We start from the raw sequence: 18,689 nt of genomic DNA on the forward strand, positions 1-18,689 counted from the left end.
GCATAAATGGGGTATGTCCCAGTAAAATGCCAAAATTGTGTTGGAAAATTGGGTTTTCTGATTCAAGTCTGCCTGTTACTGAAAGCTGGGAAGCTGCTGAGTTTAGCACAGCAAACCCTTTGTTGATGCCATTTTCAGGGGAAAAACCACAAGCCGCCTTCTGCAGCCACTTTTTCCATTTTTTTTTTAAAGAAACTACATTTTCACTGTATTTTGGCTAATTTCTTGGCCTCCTTCAGGGGAACCCACAAAGTCTGGGTACCTCTAGAATCCCTAGGATGTTGGACAAAAAAGGACGCAAATTTGGCTTGGTTAGCTTATGTGGACAAAACGTTATGAGGGCCTAAGCGCAAACTGCCCCAAATAGGCAAAAAAAGGCCTGGCACAGGAGGGGGAAAAGGCCTGGCAGTGAAGGGGTTAAGTGAGATTCACCTAGTGGAAACTGCCTCCCCGGCTCAGTTATGCCACTATAAATCTGCAGTTTCTATGACCTGTGCTTTGTGGACTACCACACTTGAATACAGAATTGTAACAAGGGCCACATTGGGTTTATTGTATCACAATGTATGAACTAGTCACACAAATGGAGTACCGGATGGAATGTGGTATGTCCACGTAATACATTAACGCACCAGGAATAATAATATGTATCATTTGAGATGCCAATAAATATGTGTTAAAAAGATAAATGTAAACAGATGAGTGTAAAACTCGTTAACGCCACATATTGATTAAAGAATGGATCTTGTTTCACTTATTCGTGTTTTTATCCCATTTAGATACCATGAAGATTATTCATCAGGCGCACGGCTCAAAGGTATGCATATCTGTGTATAGTATAGCGCAAGCAGTGCTTATAAGCAATGGTGGGCCTTACATAATGGGGTGCTTACAGTGTATGCACCAGAAATAGGGGTCCTGGGATACAGCGTGAAGGGGGGGGGAGTTATCATTGGAGAGGGGAAGGGTGCTGAGGCGAGTCTCGCAGGAAGGGTCCGAATAAACAGTGGAGTGGCTGCGTTGCAGGTTGATGAGGTGGGATGTTTACATGTATTATTGATAGTATTATTTTAAATCTTAATTACAGAAAGGAAACCATATGTCCTTGCCTATTTCTTTCTAAAACAGAATACTTTTTTTGCAAAGATTAATGCTAATGGTGTGACAGATGGTCAGCTCGATAGCAGTGCAAATTTACAGAAGGGGGTTTTGAGAAATGTTTTGACATTTCATTAAACTTAAATAGCTGCAGATGTGCGTGTGTTTTTACTGCAGACCGTGTGTTAAAATAAGTGTGCTATTAATGCCTGCTCAAAGCAATACATACCTGAGAGCCATTCGAGGATAACTGTCCATTTAATTTATCAGACGAACGTGGCATTATACCTCTTGAAATTATATTTTTCACTGAACACAATATGAATACAAATTGTTATGTTGGGCAACAAAGTCATCAACATGGAAATGTAAAAAGAACACATCCTTAAACAGAAGGCCCTAACGTGCACTGTCATGATGGCAGTGTGTTGGGCAGAAACTTCCCCAAAAATAATTGTACTTTTCAGGCTTGGTGCTTTTTCTTTTTTCTACTCCTCTGTAGACGAACGAGCTTGTGGTGAGTTTGGAAGACGATGAGAGACTCATACTGAAGGAAGAGAGCAGACTAAAGGATGCCGGAGTTGGTAAGTTACCACAGTGCGGTGCTTCGTTTGAGCGCAGGGGTTGCAGATGGGGCCCAGCACTTATTTTTTCCCAAACGTTGACCCAGATAGAAAAAACACAAAATATAAAGGAGGGAGAGCGGGTAAGGAGTGAGAGAAAGAGGGAAAGACAGTGACAAAGGGAGAAGGTGTGGATAAAAAAGAACCTGCAAGGGTGAGCTAAAGGGTCAGTGTGTGCCTGGTGGTGGACGAAAGAGGCATGAGGTGGAATCAAGACAATGCAGCCTTTGGTATTTGGCAGCCCTTTCTGCGATTGCATCTGAGAAAAGCTTTGGGCCCTGGCGCTATTTCTTTTACATATTAATCACTGAACCCCAGCGTGCAGCTAGTATGCCCTAGCCCGTTTTGTGCTCCCTGTACAGCATCCACATGGTCGCCCTGAGTCAGTAGAAACCCACGAGTGCAGTGAGCCCTGGCAGCCATGCCAAGCGCCCAATTTGGCACAGCTGAAGCAAATGCATGATCTTGAGAGGTGCGTGTCATCTCTCTTGTCGTTATGCTAATCACCAGTTGATTATGTTTGGATATGTAAATGCAGTGTCTCGCGCTCTTTTCGTGACCCGATAATTAATCAGGAAGGACAGGGACGAATGATTGGGCGACATTAAGTACATTCAAATTAGAGGAAGGAGTGCAGCAGGAAAACACTCCTTACAGTCAGAATACAAACATAAGTATTTAGTAGATCTGACTCGAATCCTGCCAGAGATAATGTGCAATGACTGACAGGAAGGTTATTAGTGTCAAGTGTGCTCAGCTATATCAGTTTCATTAAAACTGATGTTTTGTGGACTAATTTGAAGTTAGACTCGATGCTTGGAATTCGTTTGCATTGTGGTTAAATGTAGATTTAAATACCTAAGTCTCCAAGGAGTGCAGAGCTGGCATGTTTTGGAATGAAAAGTTGCTTGACACACATTTCTTTGTTTAGGGTGTGTGTATGAGAATTATTCGTCTTGCTTCTTCGAAGGAGAAAGTACTGTCACCTCACAAAAGATTTGACATCGGCCTTCTATGCTGAATTTGGGCAAGTGTGTGGTGTTCCGATTGTTCGCAAGTGAGTGACTTTCTCTTACGGCTGGTGAGCAGGAATGAAGGGTACCGGGTGGTGCAGGAGGGGAATGCAGGCTGTAGCTGACTTCCAGTTCTTTACGCCTCAGATGCCAGACCAGTTAGACATATTGGCCCTCATTACAACCCTGTCGGTAAATGGCACCAACCGCCTTGCTGACGGCCGCCAAGATACCGTGACCGCGGTGGTATACCTATACGGGTATTATGACCCACCTAGAGAAATCCGCCACTATACAGACACCCACACAAGTCCGCCAGCCCAAAGGTCAGTGATAAATTGGCGGTACCAAAACCCACACCGTTATGCCAACAGAAATACGTCCACAGCATCAGGACCCACGTATCACCGCAGCGGTCTTTCAACCGCGGTAAACCACTGGCGGTACATACCGCCACGCTCAAAATACACACACACACTAACAAAACTACACCACATAGGACAATTCAAACTATACACATGACACAAGTACACACACCACACCCAATCCAATATAAAACACACAACCACAATACCCTCAATCCCTTACAACGAGAATAAATATTGCCAACTGAGAGAGACAAACCAGGAGAACCCACTCAATCTGAGCCACATAACACCATGACCCATACACCATCCACGCAACTCACAGCACACACCCCAACACATCACCCCACACACCCTCACACATACCACACACACTACACCCATGGCACTACAAAGACACCCCAGGTTTTCAGAGGAGGAGCTAAGGGTCATGGTGGAGGAAATCATCCGAGCAGAGCCACAGCTATTCGGATCACAGGTGCAACAGACGTCCATTGCAAGGAAGATGGATGTATCGCAGAGAGTCGTGGACAGGGTCAACGCCGTAAGAAAGCACCCTAGAACAAAGGATGAAATGAGGAAGAGGTGGAAAGACCTTCGGGGGAAAATGCATTCCGTAGTTTGCAAGACACCAGGTAGCTGTACAGAGGACTGGCGGTCGACCCCCACCTCCTCCCCCACAACTAACAACATGGGAGGAGCAAGTCTTGGCGATCATGCATCCTGAGGGCCTTGCAGGAGTAGCAGGAGGACTGGACTCTGGTAAGTCAAATCTTTACTACTTTCTCTCCTCCACACCCTATCTGCATGCCATCACAAAGTCCTGCATGGACACCCATCACCACAGCATGCACACTAGTGACCATCACTCAGCCAACCGAATCACAACTCACAAGCCAAAGCTGCCTTGCCAATAACAACCATAGAGGGAAACATACCCATGCACAAGATGGCACACGCAGATACAATAACAATGCATTTCATCCCCACAGGACCCCCACTTAACGTCAAAGGAGAGGAGGTGCCACCAACATCCAGCTCCCCCCCCCCCCCCCCCCCCCCCCCAGAGAAGAGACCCACAGCGATAACATCAGCTCTGAACGCCTGGATCACGATGACCAACCTGGCCCATCAGGGACCTCTGGAGAGTCGGTTACCCTGCCACAGTCCCAAACCTCCACAGAGCCTCCCCACTCAGGAAACACCAGCACAGCACCCACCCAGCAGGCTCATCCCTCTGTCCCCAGGACACGTCAATTAGCAGTGTGCCCACCACTACAGGGACCACAGGCAACCCCACAAACCCAAGACAATCCGAGACCTGGGGTCAGTGGCAGTGGGCACACGGTTCAAGGGACAGAGGCACAGGGCAACAGGCAAGCTGGGAGGACTGCTGTGCGACACGGGGAGGCCAGGCCTAGGGAACCCACTCTATATGAGGCACTTGCAGGGTTCCTGGGAGCATACCACCATTCCCAGGAGACCATGGGCCAGATACTATACAAGTTGCAGGAGACCCAGCGGCTGCAGTAGGGATAGTACCTGGGGATCAAGGAGGACCTCAAACACATTCACACCACCCTGGTCACCATTGCAGGGGTGCGGGCAGACATGGCCAACACCATGAGGGAGGCTATGGCACACCAACGGGCCCCTGACACTAGCCATAGAGAAGAACAGCCCTTCACCTCCGCTGGCGCTGGTGGACAGGAGGCCCCACCACAGGAACAACAGGCCACCAGCATCCCTCCCCCTGCAGATGGAGAACCACCATGCAAAAGGTCCCTGCGATCCAGGCAGAAGCCGGAGAACATTGTCAAGACCCCTGCCAGAAAATGAGACTCTCCTGATTGTCACCCTTGTGTCCCACTCTGTTACCCTGTCCACCTTGAACTGCTATTGCTCCCCTTCCTATGCCCCATTGGACAATGCACCTGTGATACCAATAGACTGGACTCTACCCTGGACTTTCCCCATCATCAACCCACCCCATTGCAATACCCCCTCTACTTATTAGCACAAAAATAAACACCCCTGGAACTAATACAAGTATGGAGTCTGTCAATTGATTCAAATATGTATTCGTTTAACAAGCTGTAAACATTATAATTCAACTGTACAGTCATGTATTCATAGGTATGACCTGTAGTGGGCAGCAGGGAACACACTAGGAGCCAGAGTGGAGCACAGAGATCTGAAAATAGAGATGCCAAAGGGTACAGTAAGTGGCCATACAATATGGAAAATCAAGATGCCATGTACAATGTCCAACACAAAACTGCAATGGAAAGTGAAGTTGCAGTGTCTTACCTGTGTGTCACTGGAAGTACTGTTGTATGAGTGATCTTGTGTTGTCCACATCTTCTTCCTCTGCCTCCTCTTCCTCACTGTCCACCGGCTCCACCGCTGCCACAACACCATTTCCAGGCTCATCTTCCTGCAGAAAAGGCACCTGGCGTCTCAAGGCCAGGTCGTGCAACATGCAACGATGATCTGGCACACCTTCTTGGGTGAGTAGTACAGGGATCCACCTGTCAGATGTAGGTACTGGAACCTCGCCTTTAGGAGGCCAAAGGTTCTTTCAATTATCCTTCTTGTTCGACTATGTGCTTCATTGTAACGTTCCTCTGCCCTTGTCCTGGCATTCCTCACTGGGGTCAGTAGCCATGAGAGGTTGGGGTAACCAGAGTCACCTGCAAATATTCGAGGGATACCTGTTAGACACTCACCCTTAGGGAAAACCCCACACTCATATACCTACATCAACTAGGTGGGGACCATGGGCTCACCTATTAGCCACACCCGGTGCTTCTGGAGTTGAGACATCACATATGGAATGCTGCTATTGCTCAAGCTGAAAGCATCATGCACAGAGCCAGGATACTTGGCATTCACATGGGAGATTTACTGGTCTGCCAAACACACCATCTGCACATTCAGTGAGTGATAGCTTTTTCTATTCCTGAACACTTGTTCATTCCTCCGGGAGGGGGAACAAATGATACATGTGTACCATCGGTGATGTTGGGGATATATCCCAGGGCATAGAGGGAGGGGCATATCTGTGGGTTGGCGGAGAGCTGAAATCATGTCTGGCTTCAATTGGGCACACAGTTCTTGGATTGTGGCCATATCAAGTCTGTTGGTTAGGATAATGTGTCTGTCCTCCATTGTCGCCAGGTCCACCAGGTGTCTGTACACGGGAGGATGTCTCCATCTCATATTCTTCCTCAGCGGTTGAAGTCTAGGGAGAAAAACGGTGAGCAGAGGTTCATATTCACACATCTGCTGAATTAATGATGCACTTCTTTCTTTACAGAAACAGTATGTGAATTCGAGAGTCAGTTGATGTGCCAATATATGCTGTGACATAGTTAGGTGCCATGGTCTGTGCCCCCCTGAAATGGTGGCTGCCTGACCTCTGAGGAGAGACAAGTGGAAATGAGGTAATTCCTCTGGCGTTATGTGCCATAGCTGTCGGCGGTCGATGACCGCCGCACAACTTCGCATTGGTTAACATTAGGCCCTATGGATTCCAGGAGCCAATGGCTATGTACGCCGGCAGTGACAGTACGCACCGTTGTGGACGTGACTGCCATTTTCTATCTGTTCACTCACTTGCTACCTGACCTTCAACAGGAGAGGACCTGCACTGCAAGTGCTGCTGTGACCTGTGTCTGGAAGCGACAATGGCTCAAGTGTCTGGCGAAAGGTCCCTTGCCTTCAATCCGGAGGAGTTGGAGAGACTTCTGGGTGGGGTCCTACCCCAGTACACTTTACTCTATGGTCCGCCAGCCAAACAGGTGAGTACACTGTGAGCATGATGCGTGGGCCATGAATGTATGGAGTGCTGTGTGTGTGTAAGCCTCATGTAGGGGGGGCTGAGGGGTCCTGGGCAGAGAGCTGCATGTATGGTGGTCAATGTATGTGCATAAGGGGATGGGAGGGATAAGGTGGGCCATGAGTATGACAGTCCGAACGGTATGACTAATCCCTTTTTCTGCTGTCTTTTTCCTGTAGGTCAGCACCCATCAGAAAAAGGGTATTTGGCATGCCATCGCCAAGGAGGTGCGGACCCTGGGGGTCTTTCACAGGCGGAGCACCCACTGCCGCAAACGGTGGGAGGACCTGCGCCAGCTGGGGCTGGCCTCCCAACGAGGAAGGGGTGCCCGTCATACCCTGACCCCCCCCTGATGTTCCGCATCCTGGCGGTGGCCTATCCGGAGTTGGATGGGCGCTTGAAGGCATCACAGCAGCCACAAGGGTGTAAGTACAGATTCAGAATCATGACTTTGCGCGCATTAAGTTTTTACCTGGCTGGGTGATGTGGGCTGTGGATGCCCCTAGGCCAGGAAGAACATGGCAGGGTAGGTCCCTTGTTGGGCAGGCTCTGAAGCACTCCAAGCCCCATAGTGTTAGTGACCATCTACTACTGGGCAGGGTCCTGTTTGTTTCAGGTGTGCAGCTAATGGCGCTATGCTATGTTCTCCATGGGCTGGTGACTAGCTTTGTAATTGGTAGTGCATAGGGTTGCTCCCTATGTGGTGTGTATGCCAATGGTAGTGTTGTTGCTGGCATTGACCAAGTTTATCCTCTGTCTCTTCCTCCCCTTCCTGTTTTGTCACCCTGTCCTTCTGTGCATTAGCATCATCTGGCGGAGGATCAGAGGCACCGGACGACGGAGGGAGCTGCATCCCACATGGGCCTAGAGGTCGAATCCACTGACGGTGAGGGCACCAGTGGGACAGAGGGCGAGGGGAGCACCACGACGGAGACAGGAGCCGACACTACAGATAGCGGCGACTCCTCCGTTGCAAGGTCCCTGGCGGTGGCGGACACTTCTGTTCCCACCCCAACAACAGGTACAGCTGCCACCCCGTACCAGCACCGCCCTGCCAGCAGCCCCTCAGCATGTTTCCCGTGCCCACTCACCTAGGAGGGTGGGCATCTCCTTCTCCCCAGGCACCTCAGGCCCTGCCCCAGTCAGCCCTGCTGCCCTCAGTGAGGAGGCTATTGACCTCCTGAGATCCCTCACTATTGGGCAGTCAACCATACTAAATGTTATCCAGGGTGTCGAACGGCATTTGCAACAAACAAATGCATACCTGGAGGGCATTCACTGTGGCGTGGTGGCCCAACAGAGAGCATTTCAGGCTGTGACCTCTCCACTGATGGCAGCCATTGTCCCTGTATCCAGCCTCCCCCCTCCAACTTCCTCTACCCAGTTCTAATCCCTTCAACCCCAACCTATCCCAAGCACACCCTTAGACCAGCAATAACCCAAATCAACACAGAAGTGGCTCAGGCAAACACAAGTACCACACTTCATCTCACAGGCACTCACACAAGCACCATCCCTATGCAGACACACCAACATCCACTGCCTCCACTGTGTGTCCCTCCTCCTCGTTGTCCACCTCCCTCGCAGTAGTGTCTCCACTCACACCTGCATGCACTACATCCTCATCCACTACCTCCATCACCAGCACGCCTATCACCACTCGTCTCTTTACATGTTATCGCCTCTTTAACAGTGACTGCCAGGGTTGTAATGAGGGCCAGTGTCTTTCTCAGTCTGCACTGCAGTATTAAAGTCACAGAAATTGTCACTGATAATCAACGAAACAGAACACTCCATACCATTATATCACTCAGTTCTGGTACCAACCCATCCCTTCCTGAAGTAGAAACACAAGACACCTTCCTACTTTCTTTAGATCCAAATGTATGCCCAAGTACCCACCAGAAACATCCAAAGGCTTCCAGGAATAACCACTCAGACACACAGGGTGGGAGGAGCTTAAAGGATAGCACACATGCACATTGCTCCACCCTTTACAAACTCTCATACAACACTCAAACAGCACTCATTCAATAGGACGGAATGAATTTTATCGATCTTTGACCCAGGCAACAGCCTAGAACGATGCATCCAGACAGGTGCAGAATGAAAAGCCAAGAAGAACAAAACTTCAGCAGTCACATATTAACAAAATAATTCACTGTCACCTGTAAGGACATTGCAGTACTCCCATGTTCCAAAATGTCCCTAAAGCATGATAACCAAGATCATCATAGTAGCTCAAAGTCCAACTAGACCCAGTAGCAGTACTCCTATGAGTGCATATGTATCCCCTTCTATTCTTCTTTCAGTTATCATCCATCTCCCCCTCCATAACAACATTTGTTGGGAATAAATATAAAGGGAATTAGCCAACTAGTGTACCAGAGTACAATTTTTAACTTACACTGTGGATTCATGTAAAGGTAAAAATGATTAAGAGAAAAAAACGGGAGGTCCTGGCACATTTTGGGGTCAAGAGACAACCCCAAACGTTATAGCACTCCCAGAGGTTTCGAATTAAGCCCACTAGACCCACATTAACGTTAGCCAATGCTTATCTCAAGAAATGTTCTTTCAGGGGTTACCGCACACAGGCTTACTGAAGTAGTGTCATATTCACAGCAGTTCACTAGCAGACCACAGGAAGTCTTCTGAGACCATGCAGATCACTTATAACACCAAAACCAAGTGTCCTGGCCTCCCCGACGTTGAGGGGAAATTTCCACAGCAGAGTGTCTCCGATTTGCCAGCCTTCCTATCTTGGTAGCTTTACAACCATTGTTGATGTTGTAGAGTTTGTGCATTCAAATGCCTCAAATCGACCAACAGACCTGCCATCTAAAAGACAATTCGATCATTTTCCTTTGTGTTGAAAAGGCTATGGGATTTGGGTGAACAGCAATCTTACGTCTAAAGTTTATATGAAATCTATAACCATATTCTGGATAGGGGGCATGGCAAATTGCATAACCACCTAAACTCATTGTGGAAGTGGGTATGGTACATTGGTATGAAACAGCACAGTAGCATAGAACTGGACCGCAGATTGAGAGCTAGCACAACTTTGTAATTGTCTCTTGGGGAATTCAGTCAGTCACTAATGAACACCCTTAAAACTGTGTTGTGGAGTTGCTAAATTAACTTTTTTTGTATACTAGAGTTGAGTTGAGCAGTTATTTGTCCTTTGGACATATCATATAAGATATATTTTGCAGATCCTTTAGAAGTGAAATCTCTATGATAAAACCAGAGGTGTTTGTTGACTGTGTACCATACTAATTCTACTACCATTAGGCGAGTCAACAGTTTTTATAAGGTCATAGTTTTATCATACAGATAGGTCACATGTCACTTCTGAGCGAATTTTTTTTTTGTTTTTTTTTTTTAAAGGGCCAGTAATTACACGACTTTAGTATGTGATAGTCCGCTGTGTTAATGGGCAACATAGTTTTTTTTTTATTTTGTGTGTAATATGCTTAAAATAAAAAAATAACCATCAAACTAACTTGCCAGATTTAATTATACGTATAACTTGACCATGTCAGGGGCATTGTGAAGACAGCAAGTAGGATGTCAGTAAGTGGTTGATCCGGTTATGTCTCACTGGATTTAAGCAAGTACCAACATTTTTAGTGTATAATAATTCTATAATTTTCCAATTTCAGTGACATTTGCTTTGTGGCCATGTGTAGTAGCCATGTGTAATTCCTGTGCCAATTCCTGTTTAAGATTGCCTCTCGATGGTAAAACCCTACCCTGCACAGGGATCTTGTTTAGCGCAGGGGAATTTTCCCCCACTCCCCTGGCATGGCCATGGTCCAGCCGAGTGATAAGGCCCAGGAGTTTCTGTGCTTCCCTGGGGAGGGCAGATCAGGCTGTTGGCTCTCCAGGAAAGCAAAGACGCCCGCCAACTGCTAGAGAACTCATATACAGACTCAAAAACGGTCATTAGATTGAGTCAAGGCCCACCTTCCAAGTACAGTAAGTCTAAACATAGAGGAACAGATTGAGTGGGTGTTGGGGGCAAGGGAGTTAACAGATCGGTCTGCAGAAAGCAACACCAGACACCAGGCATTTTTTATATGTATAAAAACAAATTTGGTGTATGGCCCATCTTTACAAGCATCAGCTCACGACCCCCATCCCAGTGCATAGAAAAGTTCCTCATCCTGAGAGGCAGATTGTCGAATTTATCTCCAGTTTACTCATCCCAAAGGAACAGAAGGCACTACTGCACACCGTTTAAAAAAAAAAAAAATGGGTGGGGGTTGGCCTTTAATGGCACAAACTCCCCCCAACCCATCTCACCAAAATCCAGGAAATAGAAATTATTTCTGCCCCTGTGGAAGGCCTGGAAGTTTACTCCCATTACGATCATGCCAGAGGCATTAAATATTTTTTTGTAATAAAATGAATTGGGGGTGGATGTATTGGTCCTTTTTGGAGTACTCATTAGAGAGGAGGGCTTGTATCCAGTCGGCCTGCCACTGGGCTGTGCCGAAAGAACATCTAGACCCCAGTGTTTCTTTAATAATATTAGCTGGCCTTTTTGAAGGTAGTGGAGTTTACATCCAATCTTCCCACCCCATGGGGGCATGAAGTAGACACCGTGAATGGCTGAGCTGGTCTCTATTGGCAGAAGTCTAACTCTATCCAGTTTCCTTGGCAATCTGCCCCAAAGGAGAGAAAGACAATTGAGATGAAGGGTACAGGCCGAGCAAGGCACCCCTTGTGCCTGGAAGTCGGGCTTCCCACTCTGTAGCTTTTATTGCTGACAATACATTTTCCTGTTTTTCAGCAGTTATTTCAGGGTCCTAAGCAAGGGCAACTCCAGGGCTAACTATCCAGATCTGTTCCTGACGGAAGATGAAATGCAGACAGAGTCCACAGTGAGTCACACAGGTGACAGGAAGTCTAGCTCCCCACTTCGTATCTTTTTCTACCGCTTGACCAGAAATTGTATCCATTGTGTGTTGGGGGCATTCGTAGACCCACTCCCTTGAGGAGCTGAAATGCAGATGATGGGTAGAAGTCAGTACATGACATGCCTGGCTCCACAGTCCATATTTTTGTAAAGACCAAAAATTAACCCTTGTTCCCAAGGGCATTTCAGCTCCCCTGTGGTTGAAAGATATAGGATGAAGTGGTGGTAGTTAGTATGCTCCATATCCTGTCACTTTTCAGCACTACTCCTACTTAAAGGATTTCTGCTCCGAGACTGCGGGATGACCACAGTCTTTGAGCAGGTCTAGTTTCAGGAAACCAGCAAGGCCATCCCTTCCAGAAAAGATTTCTGTCTAGGGGTCATAGTTTAGACAAACCCAGAACTCAATTTCTTTTGACAGGGCATGTGGGTTCTTCTTGGGCCAGCAATTTTACACAAACAGCAATGAGAGAGGGCCTTTGTCTTTCTGCTCCCCGGCCCCACCCCCCATCCTCCAACCAGGGAGCAGAATTCAGCTCTACCTTCGAGAAAGTAGAGAATTTACAGGACCTGTGCATTGTGTCTTGGTGTGTTGCCTGTTTGTGCCGTCCTCCCAACTATCTCACACTTCACTGTCAAAGCCATGGTTTTCATATATATTTCTGATGCATACTACCAGTAGGTTAAAATGACAAAAAGAGGATCTATTGACTCCCACTAAAAAAAGATAATTGCAAATTCTGTGGTGGAATGTATTTTGTCAACTCTGCCTGTGTCTGAAAAGTGTGAAGAATGCAATCTTAGCACACCAAACCTTTTCCCTATTAAAACATATTACGTTATTTTCTCAGGCAATTACAGGAGACATCGTAAACTCTGGGTACATTAACTTCACCGACTGATTATTTTTAGTGGAAAAAGTTACGAAAGCTTAACCACAAGTTTCCCCAAATGTAAGCAAGCATTGGCAAAGCCAATAGGTTTTCACCTATGCAAGAGCTATTGGCTGTGCAGTATGGTTACAAGTTAGGGAAAAAGAGCTAGGACACAGACTAAACACAGGGGGTTAATGCTGGAGTTTCATTGGGTTCATGTATATTAGCTGTGTTCCTAGATCACCCAGACTTGCACAAGCTGATTATCTCTGGATATTAAGGAGCTTTGGGTAAGGAAGATTAGTAGAGGTGGCTAGTCAAGCAAGTGCCAAACACCAATATGATGAAGGCAGTGCTTAATTTGTAGAAGAATGGGACCAGACAGGGATGTCCCCGTCGCTACTTCTATTTGCGTTGGCAATTGAGCCCTTTGCCCTGCTGTTGCGCCGAGAGATAGACTGCTGGGGGATCCTGGTGGGAGCCTCAACACACATCATCTCCTTATATACAGATGATGTGTTGGTGTATCTTAGATCTCAGGGGAATCTGTTCCCTTTTTGATGCAACTATTAACATTATTTGGAGATTTCTCTGGTCTTAAAGTTAATACCCGGAAACATCTCCTATTTCCCTTGGGCGAGGGTGTTGGCTGGGAAGCCGTTGGTTGAGCTACTGGATGTAGGGCTCCGTTGGGAACTAGAGGGTTTTTGATATTTGAGCATTTGGGTTTTACATTCGGAGGTGGCCCATCAACGCCTAAATGTGGATTGGATGGAACACTTGGTTGCATTCTAGAACGGACTTCCTCTTTCAGTGATGGTTAGAGTGGCGGTTGCAAAAATGGTTTTTCTCCCACGTTGTCTTATCTGATAAGGGGTTTCATAAAACTTGATGTGAGACCCTTGGACCGTCTGAAGAACCCATGCATCGCAGGTAAGAACTTGCCAGTTGTGTGTAAACATTCTGACCCTGCCTGTCAAACCAAAGTCGCACTCTATTAGAGCCCAATCTACTAGAAATAGCCCATCGGCTACAGGGAACTGCGGAAGGCTCGTCCTCGGGCCGACAAGGGAAGGCACAGAGCGAACATCCTGTGAGGATCGACACACCAGAGGGGTAAGTGAAGTACCTGAAAGGGGGAAAAATACACACAGAACGTGACGCAATGCAATGCCCCACCAGAACTCCACCGAGCTTGGTTGACTCTGCCTCCCGGCTGAGGAGGCAGCCGGCCGGTGAGAGTTAGAGGAAGATAAAACAAAAGCTCTCTGCCGACCGCGAGCCAATCGGTCACCGTAATGACCGCAGCGGGGACAGTGAAAGACAGGAACTAGGCTGAAAACAGAAATATCAATGTCATAGCTATTAAACCTCCCATCACGAGCGATAACAAGGAACGTGAAATACACTTAACTTGCCTCATCCGAGCAGCACAGAAAGAGAAAGGTATGCGAGCGTAGCGGACTTTTAAGGGATAACCCTCATGCGGTTGGTGGATGCACACAAGGCATGGTGGGATACATGCTCTATGGTTTTATGTTAAAGTATGTTGTTATTAATAAGTTGATTGGCTGCTGCTGAAGAGTAGTAAAGAAAGAGTGAAGCATAGTCCTCGCCTCTGTGTCCTTAATAGATTTGAAATTTCTTGGCGCCAATGCTAGAACATTTTTCATTCTTGTACTCCTTCCAGCCTGCATCTATATTGAATGAGTCTGGTACTCTTGCATTGTATGATTGTATATGTCTCTTATGTATTTTTTTTGCAATTGTTTCACATGTGAAAAATAAAACAAAGTCAGTTATAAAAAAATACATTGTAGAAGAATGAGTGCTGTTCCCAAAAGCTCTGCTCAGGAATCAGGTGCTTTTAAATATTGCTGCACCTAGTACGAAGGTTGCATAGTCTTGACTTGACCTCATGGCTCTTACATCCACTATCCGACTTTCCCTGCTCATTCATCTCAGTTGCGTAGGTTCCTGAACTCTTCCTTTGCGACATTTTCTCTTTCTTTGCCTTCCTACTTCTTTCTTCTTCGTGTGCTTCCCATTCTTGCTTGTGGTCAATGTCTGAGGAAAAATAAGAGCTGGTCCCCAAAAATGAGGGTCGGTGGGCTCCTCAGGCAATCTCTGACTCAAACAAAGCACTGGGTGAAGGCTGCAGATAGGAAGAAATTGATGTTTTTAAGGGGTTGTCCTAAGAGAGAGTGCATCACTGGGCTGATCAAACAATTTGGTAATGTGATCAAGTGTAGAGGAGTAAATGCAACACAGTGACCAAAATAGTCTAATTAGGGATTCCTGTTTCTCACAGACGAGTCCCAGCAGAGCTAATGACAGCTTTGACATAATCTAGCGAAACTGCAATGGTGAGCAGGCCGCGCTTTAGCTGGGTGAGAGACCAGTTTTGAATTCCGTGCATTCAGTAGCATGACTTTCCCGGTTGCCTCTCCAGTCATGCCAGATGGCATCAGTGAGGATGCACGTCCTTACAAGAAAAGTATCTGGGTTTACACAGTGTTGAGGAAGTGAAGTCCATGAATGAATTTAAGGAGCTGTTTTGGCATCTTGACAGGCCTAAAGACAATTTAGCAATGTATGGTGGTGTATGCGAGGGGATGTAGAACCTGTGGAGTGTAGCAAAAATTGGGGTATATTGAAGGTGGGTAGATACATTGCTCCTATCTCAGTATGTTCGGAAACATTTGATATGGGCAAAAATAGTTAAAACGAGGTGTGTGAAGTTGTATAGTCTGGTTGTAAAGCGGCAGTAGATGTAACTAACTAGATAAGGGATTTTTACATTGTATGTTGCTTAGAAACATGATGCAGGGAAATTGCTGGATGGAAATTGGGATAAATCTGATTGCTAAATGGAGTTTTTCTGTGAAGAATGTTTAGATCTTTCGCTTCTCACACCACCTCCTCTGAATTACTTTTGCAAGGACTCCATAAAACAGAAAATTTAGAAAACAAATCCCCAGTGTGAGAGTTCTTAAAGATCATTTTGGCAAATAACTTTAAGTGGTAAATGAGAAGCATGTATTCTTTTAGGCAAAAATAGAGCATCTGGGTATTTACCTACAAAAAAGAAAACTGTTGCACTTCATAATCTAATTCGAGAGTAAACATCGTTTGATACAGATGAGGGTTGTAAATAGTAAAAAATTGCCGCAATCTGCTTTTCAAGCTCATTCTATCCTGAAACGTGTAGCACAGTTAGTGAATTAGCAAATTATGTGCACCAATTTTATGTGCAAGCATTGTTTCTGTGAAAAACAAATCAACACTAAACGCAGACCTGAGGGTCTCTAGCATGTGTGCATTGACCTTCAGTTTACTCATTACATTTTTATTGTACCAGGAACTTCTTGATATTTTTCAGGCGTTGTGTAGTCGAATAATCATTGTTTTGGATCTAAACTGAATATTCTTGGATTTAGAAGGAGGGTTGGTTGTGATTGGGGATTTAAAACACAGGTATGAACACGATTAGTATTGCATCTAATCAGCACAGGGATCCACTTTGCATTCCTGGAGGAAGGGCTGTTACGTGTGATTACCAGAGCCTTAATCATTTAGAGCAGTAGTACTGACCCAGTAATTCCTAGTACGATAAGAGCATTTTGCCCTCATAGACCTGATTGTGCAAATGTCAAACGTCCATAAAACTGAGCCCTTTAATTTGATGCTCCTGAGAAGAATTAAAGATTTTGCCAGCTCACTTTGAGAGGGGATTCATGTCCTCCAAAGGGCCAATCAAAAGGGTCAGTTACAATGGTGGGCACGGCTTAGGGTACCTCGGACCATCTCTGTGAAACAAGAAGGGGATTGTGTACATCAGGGATGGGTGATTGGGTTTTTAAATCCTGCACTCTGGCACAGTACTGCATTCTTTAGAAAGAAGACTTGGGAACGATGGTGGTGATTGTTGTTTTTTTTATTTATTTTTATGAGTTTGGCATTTTAAATTGGCTTAAAAATATAGAGCAACGTTTTATTTCGGATCTGATGAAAGTAGGCAGGTAACATTTAAGTTACTGGTGTTATTTTTTTAGTATAGGTATTTTAGAGCTGAAACCTGCTTTCACGCTCATTGCAATTAACATCAATATGTTAGGTTTGAGTAATTTTTTCCTTGCTGCATAACCCCACTGCATGACTCATGCTCTCACTACTGAAAAAGTGAAAGTAGAAATTATTTGGTTGTCCATTTTTAAGAATTCCATATTTAATAAATGAGGAACGTTTCCATCTGCCTCTCCTCGGCTCTAAATTAATTATTCTTTCGACTTATTGCCTTGGTTAAGGGAGTCCTTGACCGGCTAGGTATAAAAAAAAGGTGACTGCTCTGAACCTGTGCTGGTCCTGTAGAACTGCCATCTCCCCTGTGGATAATTAGAAGCCTTTGAATGTATGCTGTTGAAGCTAATTTGTGTCTTTCACTTTGCATATTCTCGAAACTTCATACATTAATCATGAGGGGACTAAAAAAAAATCTGCGTCTTCAGACACGTATTTTCATGGGCCGCCAGGGAGTATGTAAAACGATTGGTTGAATTATTCCATTTATCTTCTAAGTACTAAGGTATTATAGCTAACGGCTTGTGTCAGGATTTTTTCAATGAGTAAATGATTGAATTATCATAGCTTTTTTTTTTTTAAATAAATATATGCTCGAATTTTGTGGCATTTTTAAGAAAACCCTTTAGATACTTTGATGCCATTTTGTGCTAACTAGTACCTAACGATGTAATGTAACTTCTAAAACATGTTAGTACCATACATTTAAAATGTCTACATTTTTTTTTTCTTTTCTCAGCCAATGAAACAGAAGTGGCTTTTTTCTCTAAAGAAGAATACACGTCGTACAAAGCAAACCCTGTTTTGGCCTGGTGATTGTCATTGTTGTAAACCGGTTACAAAATCTTTGCCCTAAATAATGCCATGGTCGTCTTCGATATTTTTTAATTATAAAAATGGAATAAAGCTCAATTTCTCAAAGTGAGACAATTGAATAAACGTTTGTATGTCATCAATATTTGAAACAAAATTATAAGCACTTGCACTCCTTTGTGGTTCCTCACATCTTGTGTTGAAAATTATGTAAATTAACAGTTTTTGTTTCATTATAAGCCTTAATTCCTAATATGAGGTAGTAATTATTGTGTTTGAAAGATGTGCTTAACGATACATTTATTATCAGCTGAAATTTCTTCGAAGCACAACAATTACTGGTTATTTGAGCGTGGCATCTGAACTAGGAAATGCTGTTAAAGAATATTTCTTTAGCTTATCATCATGAAATAGGTCTACATCATAATATTATTTTGAAACCTGGCTTGGTCTTACCCTTGCCACTCGCCTTGCCTGCGTCACTGCAAAGAGAGATTTTTAGACTGGCCTGCCCCTCGCTTGCACAACCGTTCTAACACATTTTATTGTGTGTTTTTGAGGGCGTCTAGGGTAAAACTTACCTTAAAAAATGTCTTGTACTCTGCACGAAAGCAGAAAATCTGACCATGCCAATAATATAATAAAACCAACCGCGGTTTGGGTTGGTCTCCTTTCTCCGGATTGTGCCATACGAGGAACATTTCACACAGCAGTAATTTCTACCCAAGTTCGTTCTGTCTTTACTATAAAATGCCCCCGCATGGGGCATGAAGCTCTGTCAACATTATCTTGACAGAGGTTTCTCCTTAATCAAGTGGTTATGCTTTTCGTGGCAACATCAGAATCAATTTGACACCCCGGAAAACCACCAGCTGTGCTGCATCTTTAAGAAAGCAGTGGCTGACTCAGTTGTTAATGTCTCAATTCTCGACTCCTCGAATGTGAGGAGAGATGAACGTGGTGAACTGCGTGTAATGTTAAATAGGAGTAAAATCACAACAATATTCTTGTGTTCTTTCGTTCGAATTAGTGAATGTCACAAGTACATTTTCAT

At 45.2% G+C, this 18,689-nt stretch overlaps 1 protein-coding gene across 3 annotated transcripts in view; it reads left to right on the forward strand.

Moving 5' to 3' along the window:
• Positions 1 to 17,761, forward strand: part of C3_1H2orf76 (chromosome 3_1 C2orf76 homolog) — a 141,878-nt gene extending 124,117 nt beyond the window's left edge. For all 3 annotated transcript variants that reach the window (XM_069224330.1, XM_069224331.1, XM_069224332.1), the window contains 3 exons: positions 780 to 817; positions 1,601 to 1,682; positions 17,562 to 17,761. In XM_069224330.1, the coding sequence (XP_069080431.1) occupies positions 780 to 817; positions 1,601 to 1,682; positions 17,562 to 17,638 (197 nt within the window). In that variant the 3' untranslated portion in view covers positions 17,639 to 17,761. The remainder of the gene's footprint in view (positions 1 to 779; positions 818 to 1,600; positions 1,683 to 17,561) is intronic.
• Positions 17,762 to 18,689: the final 928 nt, after the last annotated feature.

This window comes from Pleurodeles waltl, chromosome 3_1 (genome assembly GCF_031143425.1).
Source record: "Pleurodeles waltl isolate 20211129_DDA chromosome 3_1, aPleWal1.hap1.20221129, whole genome shotgun sequence".
Lineage (NCBI taxonomy): Eukaryota > Metazoa > Chordata > Amphibia > Caudata > Salamandridae > Pleurodeles > Pleurodeles waltl.